At 34.9% G+C, this 10,727-nt stretch overlaps 1 protein-coding gene across 1 annotated transcript in view; it reads left to right on the forward strand.

The window, feature by feature from the left end:
- The first annotated feature begins 76 nt into the window (after positions 1-76).
- The window catches only part of LOC138307613 (protein ECT2-like), a 51,050-nt gene continuing 40,399 nt past the window's right edge, over positions 77-10,727 (forward strand). The window contains exon 1 of the mRNA XM_069248418.1: positions 77-120. Coding sequence (XP_069104519.1) covers positions 99-120 — 22 coding nt within the window. The 5' untranslated portion in view covers positions 77-98. The remainder of the gene's footprint in view (positions 121-10,727) is intronic.

Below are 10,727 nucleotides of genomic sequence, written 5' to 3' on the forward strand. Positions count from 1 at the left end.
TTTCCTGTTTTGGTACGGAATTCTGGGAGGTTCGGTCTATACGTTTAACCAATCAAACGCCACCGTTCATTCAAACAGCGCCATTTTCAAAGAAAGGTATGCCGACAAGCATGGCGGAAGGTAAATATTATGAGGTGATCGAAAATTATATGCAAGATATCACGTTTGAAGGCTGTTGTTTACATCTTAAATGTCATTGAAATACGCCATAAAGGTTTATTTTTCTTCTCTCACCACGCAGAACCCTGCTGAAGATCGTAATTTGACACCAGCAGTGGCAGTGCATTATGTGTCAGATTCAGCTCGATTATTTTTACAAAGTCTTTCGTATCGTATTTATAATAAAACAAAAGAGCTTACCTTAACGATTATCAAAAGGAGAATGTAATAATCCATGTTGTCCAGTATTGTGTTGGCTCCGACTGGAGTCCGATGGACTAGCTATCAATGGATTTTTCTTTTTGGGGCCGGGGGGGGGGGATGCTGTAACAGGTGATCTTTGAAATTGACATAGGTCTGCCTATGATTTTATAGCAACATACAATGGAGGACTAAGACACCCAGATCCTCTATGTCCATGTCTTAAAGCAATACATATAATTTGAAATAGTTGATTCATTTGTTGCCGCTATCTGGTGTTGTTTTGCTTTACATATTCTAGTTGAATTTCATAATGGCGTATCAATTTTCCATTAATATTGTTCAATCATTCCAAAATATTAAACTGTTGTCACCCTGTATTACAGCCCAAGAAGAATATTCCATAAAATTTACACCATTAATGTTAAAAGGCAAACAAATGTTTACAAATGTCTTTGTGTATATGAGCACAGGAGTTTGACGTTCTGTCAATAATATATAGCATAAATATATAAACAAAAACCCCTAAATACTATATAAAAACATTAAGAATTTAATGCATCACACAACCTTCAGTAAAAGTTTTGTTGCAGACTATAATAATGGCAATAGTTTATCCCGACGTCATTAAATAAGGACATTCCCATTACGCTATATTTGGATATGATCCAACATTAAAAGTGGATATGACGTCACTTGTAAAGGATCTCCTAATCTGTTTTTGACACATTTTACTGTACTCAAAGAGGTATCTGGACTGAGACCAGTAATCTTGCATGCTTTTCACCACCGATTTTCAGTGTTGACATCGCAGTTGATTGAACTGAGAAACCTATATATATCGGCCAATCAAAATACAGCAAAACACTAGTCATATAATAAAGTCATTTATCATATATTGCTTATTAACTGATCAGAGTCATATCACTGTAATGAAATTGCACACAACAGGTCTTGATCATAATATGTCGAATCCAGACACATTCTTCAATCAAAGCAATATAGCAAATTAAAGGTGTGCAACATTAACCTTGATTATGTGTCAAGTCAATATGCTTGAATTTCATCAGCAAATTTCATATTGACAAAAATTATTCTTATATCATCTAACAAACAAGTTACATATCAAAAAGCATGTTAAATAATATAAACAGTTATGAAAGTTATAAATACCGTATTCGACCTAAAAGACATTTAAAAAATTGAAAGAAATGAAAAGGAGCTTAATAAAATGAAATTATTGCAAAGCAAAGTCCGCAAGCCTATACAGTATTGATAGTTTTAGTCTATTTTATGCCCGGGCAATTGAAATTGAGGTCAAACATAACGTGTACACTAAAGAACAAAACCCTTTATTTTGTTTTTGCGAAAGGGTAAGTATATATATATGAAGTGTTTAATAATATAGCGTTTTTCGTTTGATATATTTAAAAAAAAATCGTTCGTAATTTTAATGCCGCTGAGATTCTTTTCCTTGTGAAAAATACTTTTTCGAAGTGAAATTTACTAAGTACCCCTCGCTGCCCGCTCTGAGCTCGCTATAAAATAACGTTTTAAACTTTTCTACACTTCCTTTTTCCCGTCGGCCAAATTATAGAAAATATGTTTTAAAGGGCTATTAAATACAGACCTATAAGCTTACCATGTCAAACTACCTAGATACCCAGCCCTTCAGAAATGTGTGACTGTTATAACATGTGTAACACACATGTGCGAAAAAAAGGACACGGGTATTACAATGTAACCCGTGGACGGGGTTGACTTTTGAACAGCAAGGTGAAAATCGCGGTGTGTAAAATTTTGACAACTGTATTCTACCTGTGAACTCGAATATACAGACTACGAACGGAAGTGTTACGTAACAGACCTGATGTATGAAAACTTTTAATTATTATGATTATTAACACACACTTGTCATCGGTAATGGGGAGTGGAGGGGTATGTATAGGTATTATACACGATTTTGTACATCTCTAATATCCGTGAAGTCTGCTTACATGTTTATATAATATATAATCATGGACTGCAAAATACAGCGTGTATTGCATATATATGTATTGTGCTTGAATTGAATTTAAACTCAGACGTTCACGATGCCTATGTAGGGAAAATCACTTTTTTTTGTTTATTTATTTTCTCATTTAGCAGCGCACTTCCACGGAGAAATCGGGGTGTTCCAACTGATTCGCCCGTTTCACTGAACCCCATACCACACTACATCAAACGGACACACCTTGCAAGTCTGTCCTCTGCCAATTTGTCCTGCCTAGACAGCCACCGAAAGGAGGGGAAGAAAGCATCTTGTCCCCCCTGGTCCTTCTTTATCAAGGCGGTGCCTTGATTTATATCCCCTATTTAATTACCGTTTAAATTGGTATTTTAAAAAAACACTTCGTGGAACAGTGATGCTTTTATCCATTTATTTCTCAAACTTTTATTTACACGGCATATATCACTCTTCAAAGTTTTCAAAAGAAGTTTACCAAAAACACTAAATCCATTATTAGCAATTCTGTGGTCTGTTGACCCAGTGAATAGTACCTGAACTGTAAACATTAAAAAATATTTAAATTAGAATCGCATATATTCCCCAGCTGGACCATCATGGCCCATTTCTTTACCGTTCTAAATAAATCCGTTTTTTTTCAAAACTTAAAAGAGATAGTATCATGTATAACTGTAACAAACCATATTTTACTATAAAGTGCCCAAGGACTTCAGGAAACATTTGAAGAGGGCTATGTATATATATGAATCTATAAAAAGTAAAAGCACATTTTTTCCCATTTCATTATTAAGTTACAATTGAGATGTTTTCTTTAATTTAAAGTGCGTCATGTGAGACACCTTGTCAGAGGATGATTTTACCACTTGATGGGTAATCGAAAAACACAAAGAAAAATGACACATTCAGACCTGAAAAAGTCCCCCTGTATGTATACATTTTCAAACATTTAATTTTGGCCAAGAAAGGCCGAACATGTTCAAACATAAAAATATTTGAAAGTTTGGAGAGAATATCGCGCTCCCTCGATCACCACACTTTGGTTTGGTTTAATTTTCCTACTCTATTAAATGTTTCCTTTGGTGTGAATACAACAAAGTCACAAAGACTCAAGCACCCTGTTTTATCCCTAAGCAAACTGACCCCCCCTTGCACTTAAGTCGGTGTAATAGGAGTGGTGTTTTATCCCCAAGTTTCACATATGATTTCTCTTTCTTCCAACAGAAGTTTGGCTAATGATAACGCCTCTTCCTATTTTCATTTGCCTTGGCACTGAATGGACCCAATTTGAAAATTTTCTAAAATGCCTCGGCGTCTTGCCATTTTTCACAAACTTTTCCCCGTCTGGTGTAGCCCCCCTTAAAATGTGGACAAATGCTGGATTTATTATAAGTCCACATCATGTACGTGATTACCAGCCTTTGCTACATAAAAAGCCTTCTCCGAGCATTTTTTTCTTTTCTTTTTTCATACTCCATGGCGGCAAAACAAGCTTTGAGTTTTTTTTTTTGTTTAAAAAGTAACCTGCTTTACAATATTTGTCAGAGATTGTTTTTTTTTTTTTTCTGTGCAATTAACCATCATGGAATTTTTTTTGATGCTGTTATTTTATCCTTGTTTTTTTGCCGGAGCCTCAAACCATTGTGGACCCACTGTGCACTGATCCCGGGTACATTCCCCCTCTAATTCCTGAGCTTTTTCTTGCAGATATTTTACGATTATCTGCAGGGACGGGGGTGGTATTTCCTCTTGGAGGTAAAATGTTTTAAAAGGTGTTTCTTTGGAAAAGGCAGATCTCCCGCATACTGTATCTACAGAAGGCACATGTTTTGCTTCATAGAATTTTTTGTGTCTGGAAAAAAAAAACAACAAAAAAAACATTACCATTTAAAATGCCACATTTAAATACTTTTTTATTTGTCTTTTAATTTGTTCAGATACTGACCCCTTTTATAGAGTTCATGTGGGTATTTACTTGGTGAAAACGAAAGATTGAAAAAGAGAGCATATGTCCTCCATCTTAAATTTTGGCATACAGAAGAATGAGAAAAGGAAAGGTTGCAGTTGTGGACGCGGCAAACATCAGACAGAATCACACAGAAAAACTTTTGGACGTTTTTCGGAGTTTGATAACGCAATCCTTAACAAGGTTGAAATATTACACAGGATTTTTACACCAGAAAACAGTTCCGCGGCATCCCAAAAAGTTCCCTTATCCTGGATGATGAAGCCATACCTATTGCAGTTCCCCAAAAAATAGGACCATAAGGAAATAATGGCTAAATTTTGAAATATGCAACCAACTACTTTTGACTTCTCAATGAAACTGCGACAACCAAACTTTGATTACGCAGAGATTCTTTAGGATACAGGATTTGGACTACAGGCAAAGCAAAACTGTCGGGTGGGAGTTATTTTACCCAGTGGGTAAAATTACAATGTGTATCTCAGATTTTTGGGGAAAATCCCCCCCCTCAATTTGGCCACCAAAGGATACAATTATTTTTTTTTTTTTTAAAGGAAATGATGCCTAGACAAGTTTTTTTGCCTGAGGAAATTTTTTTCCTACAACATTTGCTCTAAAATAAATTGATTTCCGTAACAGAAAAATAAAAAATAAAGGCACACCCATTCCTCCATTGAAAGACACAATCTACCAGACATACCTCAGACTACAAAATCTACTAATACTTTTTAAAAGGTCTTGTTGACCCCTGTTGACCCCCAAGGGTTTTTTCCCACATCTTTTTATTGTTTCTCATCTATGCTATTTTTTTTCTGTCGGATATCGGACAAGCAATAATTTTTGAGGGAATCTGGGTTATTTTGCAAGAAAAAATGTTTTTAAAAAAAGATTTGGGTTTTTTAGGAGAATTAGGAATCCCTGGGAAGAATGAGATGGTACTAAATGGCCCGTGAACAAGGGCTTTTTTAATAATAAAGGTTCCCCCCCAAATTGTCCACGGGAAATGTGGCCTAAAAGCCGAAACCCATACCCACCTTTTTGCACAGTGCAGGGTTGTAAACAGGAAATGAAGCCCAAAATTGAAATGTTTTTGTCATCTCTTGACACAAGAAAAAACTTGCAAAGCAACCTATCCGCGTTGCAACGTGGAAAAGAGGCAAATACCGCCGAAATCAAAACCGTTTCCCCCAAATTTTTTATCCAGGGCGAGTCCCCCAGCCTCAGTCTTTAAACAGTTTATAAATTTTCAAGATTTTTGGTTTTGTGTTGTTCAATTTTCCTTTCAAATTTTCTACTATAATGCCCCTGGTTATACAAAGACAAGGCAAAGTGACTTCAAAAAAACAATTGTGTTTGGTTTGAATTTTTATTACATTTGACTTTTTTTTTTTATGGTTTTTTTTTAAGGCCTTCAATGTTGTACTTTTTATCCCCCGCTTGACAACCACCAATCCTAACTCTAAAAGTGTTTATCTACCATTCCTAAGTTTTTTTGGGTTGTTTCAATGCTTAACGTATACTGATATAGGAGTTCCAATCATTTGGATTTTCAAGGATTGTTCAATATTCTTTTTTTTTCCCTCAACCCCATTGAATTTTCCCTGTAAAAGTAATATGGCAAATAATTTTTTTTTTTTGTAAAAATTTTCATAGTAATAATTGGGTTTTTTTTTCTTAAAATGTGGTAAAAAACAACAATTAAATTTTTTTCCCTTTTCTATGTTTATGTATTATACCATAATTGTCATTTTGAATAAAAGTTTTTTACTATTACAAGTTAATAGATAAAATTAATTCCAAAAATCGAGGCTATATTTTTCAGGAGATATATAATTCAAGGGAATAGTAAATTTATATGCCCCCCCATGTTTATATATTGTTGTATTTGATTATTTTTTTTACATTTTTTTATAAAAATTTTTGTATCATTATGCCTAAAACGGCAAAATCTTGATTGTGGTTTTTTTTTGTTTTTAAATTGGGTCCCCCCCCCTTTTTTTTTCCTGTCGGGGTTCTTGTTTGTAAAAATTTTAGTCATGTTTGGTGGGTACAGGCCCCTCAAGGTTGGTAATTTTTTTTTTGGATCCTCCTATTGGTTAAAAAATAAAGAACCAATTGTTTTGTTTGTATTTGGGAAAACATGTAATAGACCCAAATCACCGCCGGAAAACATCCGACTGACCCCATCCCATATTTGCCCACTGTGGGGGTCCCAATATGCCCAGTTAAAAAAACTATCCAAGTAAATACGTGGGAAAACACAATTACCCGCCTCTCAACTGTTTTTTTTTTTTTGAAATACAAGCAGAATTAAACATAATTTGTAACATTAACAATTTCAACATTTATTATAATCTTATGCTCATTTTTTCACCGTAAGTAACAAAATCAAAGTAAAAATATAATAATGGTGGGCCTTATTTTTTTCCAATAATAAAACAAAAAGCTGGGGTGTGATCCCTAACATGTTTATTTCCCACAATGGCCCTTTAAATCACCAAGTCTTAAATCAAGGTAAGTTGTCCCCCCCCCCCCTGGTTAACTCGAAAACCGCTAATGTAAAATTTACCGAACTCCCCCAAGTGGGGATGCTATAACTGTTTAATTCAACGGTCCCCCTCCCCAGAAAATCTAAGGGTAGATGTCAAATAAACGTTTGTAACTAAATTGGGGTGTTGTCATGGGTTTTTTTTCCTGTGCAATGTTTGTCTGTTAAATTGACTTACGTATTGTATATAATATTTTTATGTCGTATTATTTACTATGTATGCTAGGCAAACTTCGATCGAGCTAAAAACAAAATATACGCTCCTTCAAATGACATTACTATAGATTCTACACACTTGTTAAACGGAAACCTTTAATAATTAGAATGCTTGGATTTTACTTTTAATTTGGGCATATGTTTGGATAAGCGTTAATGAATACTGTACAATCGAGCCAAAGTATACTGAATATATTTGCAATGACAATGATTATAAACATGTACGGTAAGCTACATAAAAAATGTATATATCTGTTGAGTTTGAAAGAAATTGCCGACTTGGAATTCATAATAAAAAGTCAAAATAAAATAAAGACAATATATACATACCCAGCAGTACATGAACAATGAGAGAGGTCCAGCTTCCCCGGAGAAATGTCAATGTTGATTTTATGCGGCGATTCGGTTTTTCGTTGACTCCGATGACATTTTGCGGACACGTGGATGATATCAACTGATTTGTAAAGATTAACATTCTCAAAATACCCTTCACTGAAGTACTTAAATCCCTGTTGCCTTGATTTGAGTGTTATTTTCAATTCTTTCAGATAATTTAAAGAGAAATCTGATGGTAAGTCGGTAAGCGATGTTCTACGTGATACTGCTGCAGCCGCCATCTTTGTGAAAGCTTGGCAGACGTAGCAACAGTCAATCTACGAGGCAGTAATTGTTTAAGATAATGACCATGGGTCGGCGCAATTCTCGCCAGCCTTGCCGACTCAAGACGAGCGCCGCGACGTCAATGGCGGGATGTACTGGCAGCAGAAACTCGTTAGCTTTTCCAGCCGTCGTTAGAAAATAGCTAAAAACGGCTAATTATCTCTATAACAGTAGTAACTAAAGTATACTAAACTCAATCACGTCTTTAGTGCGAGTATATATTTTGTGTATATAACAGCTGGAGGAACACCTCTCGTTACACGCGTCGTTTGGAAGCAGACGACACGTAAATAACGCGGGAACGACCCTGCATAAAAAGGCGGGAAGTCAATGACGTAAAAAGGCGAGAAGTTATTGCTTTACAAATCACTAATTGAGATTGAGCGAAGAATAATGATAAATAAATATTGTTTCGCTTTTATGTTTTATCTGTCAATTTTTGGGTACGAAAAGATTCAAAAATACATTTCGAACAAGCGAATCGTATTAAACTGTAGTATAACATTTAGGTTGTAACAGATTGTTGGTGATGGTGAACCATCTCTACCACACATGTTGCTGTCAAACGTGACATGCTCGCTTTGTGCATGATATGACAGATTATGTACGTGCAACATGCATTGGCATATCGTGCACGAGCTCGAGGGTAGTTTATTGGACAGTCAGCGCCATTGCAAGCTACACATACGCATTGCTGGCACTGTTCATACGTCACGAGTGCAAGTCTGACCTTGTGTCGGTACCAACGTCAGAATTTTTGCCAATATGCAGCGTCACCGTACTTTATAAAGGAACAGCCATATCTAACCAGGGATCATTGCGGTCTCCATGGGGGGGGGGGGGTAGATTCAGAAGACCGCAAATGATTAATAAGTTATATACATAGTGATTTTGGAAACTCCTGACTTTGTCTTTGTTGAACAGGCAGTCGGACCACCGGTTTATAGGCATTTTGCCTTGCCTATGGCTATGACGGAACTTTAAATGTGTATTATTTTTAAACATGATATTTTTGGAATCGAGTTATATAGGTGATTGTTTAAAATTATATGATGGCTTTTGATGGTGGGATCCAGTTTTACCCGATTGATGTTTTTTTAATGATTTTTGAAAGCACACAAAAATAAGGGGTTTTACTGGTTTTTCGAGAAAATCAGGCATTTCAAAACCGGAAGTGTGTTTTGTTTTATTCATAAATTAAGTTTTAATATTTTTTTTTCTATGCAAAATCGTACTATCAAACCATCTGAAATTTACTGAAACTTGTTAAATCATATCAAAGTTATTCTTTTTATATTCAACTATTTAAGAATTTATCTAAAAGCCCCTAAGCACATACAGAGGTACATCTGCCGATTGTAAAATTGGAGGAGTTGCCAGTCTCTATGTATATATGTTTCTGGGTATCTGCATTCTAAATAAATATGACGTGAAACAATATTCAAATAAAATCATGCTTGTTTAAAAGAGAATTTGCTACTAAAATCGTATTTACATTATATGCACAATGAATTCAATCATTTTTGTAAAAGTATATGTCTTCGTGGCATTTTATCTATCTGCAAGGCTTGTACATTGTGTATCTAAAGTATTTATCGAGCGAGGGGGTATCGCGTAAAGTAAACCACGTGTTATTATTAGAATGATGTATATAAACCCATTGATGTCATGCTATATAATAATAGATATTTTATAAATAATCAAATAAGCATGAATAAGTTCACCCATAAAATCTCCGGAATCTAAAAGAATAACAGTTATGTGTTTGAGTGAAATTGATGTATGCGTCTATACATATCACGCAACAGTATTCCGGTATATATCTATAGGTACAACAAATAAGAATATATGCATTGAATATGCATATACCAATACAACGCTGCTGTCGACGATTTCTTTATCACATAATAAATATAATCGGAGAATAATCTTGCCTGAACTCAGTGAAGACACACATTAACTTCCTGTGTAACAGTTCATAATTGAAAATGATGAACTTTTATTGGACAACAAAGCGTTGTTAATTTTGTTCCGGATTTTTTGTTATGTCGAATCATAATAGTGCTGACTTACTAAGACATTGAGAAGTGCTATTGTCCTCTATAATATCTACTCAATACTAAATGTATTTATATACGGCCACGTGTACTTTAACGACCTATATGTTGACAGGGTAAGGGTTATGATAATTTACTGCGCATTCTGACGAATCGTATTGTATTGGCAGATTCAGAAAACTACATGTATCTTGGAGAGTTTTAGAAGGATGCGTAAAATTGAAGAAATGCATCAGATTAAAAGAAAACTTTCCATATTATCCATGATATATGAATTCATGAAGCCCTCCCCAACCCCAACCCGCACACACAAAAACAGTTTCGTAGTCAACCCTACAAAACACCCAAAACATATGATAACATGATAAATCCGCAGTATTTACAATAAAAAAAAATATGTATTTCAATGATTCCTTCTCATGATTCGGAGGTCAGTCTCAATTTGACCGTAATATACAAATTGTATATATTCTCGTGATGCAGATGATTTGAAGTATGCGGTAGTTTTTAGTTGTACTCACAACCCTTTGTGTACATAAAAGCATGTGAGTCCACTTTGTCATTTTTCGGAAAATAAGAAAGAGCTAAACTGTTAAAAAAATACACACTATATGTATGTGAAACTAGGGGAAATATAAGCATATTATATACAAGTTACGAACAAATGTGATAATATGTTTCTGTAGGGAAAAGACACTTCTTTTTTTTTATTGATATAGCTCCGTCTGTTGAATTCTGGGTCAGATTCTGGACCTAAGATTAGGAGAGGACCATTGTAATATCATAGATTGATACAAGTTAAGCGAATAACAAAGGTATCAATACAACGTAAAGTCTGTTCTCTATCAGAGCGTCAGTTGGAATCCAATGATTGGTATACGTTAGAAGGCCATAACAACATGGTTGTTATGTTTA

This window comes from Argopecten irradians, chromosome 14 (assembly GCF_041381155.1).
Source record: "Argopecten irradians isolate NY chromosome 14, Ai_NY, whole genome shotgun sequence".
In the NCBI taxonomy this organism is placed as follows: domain Eukaryota; kingdom Metazoa; phylum Mollusca; class Bivalvia; order Pectinida; family Pectinidae; genus Argopecten; species Argopecten irradians.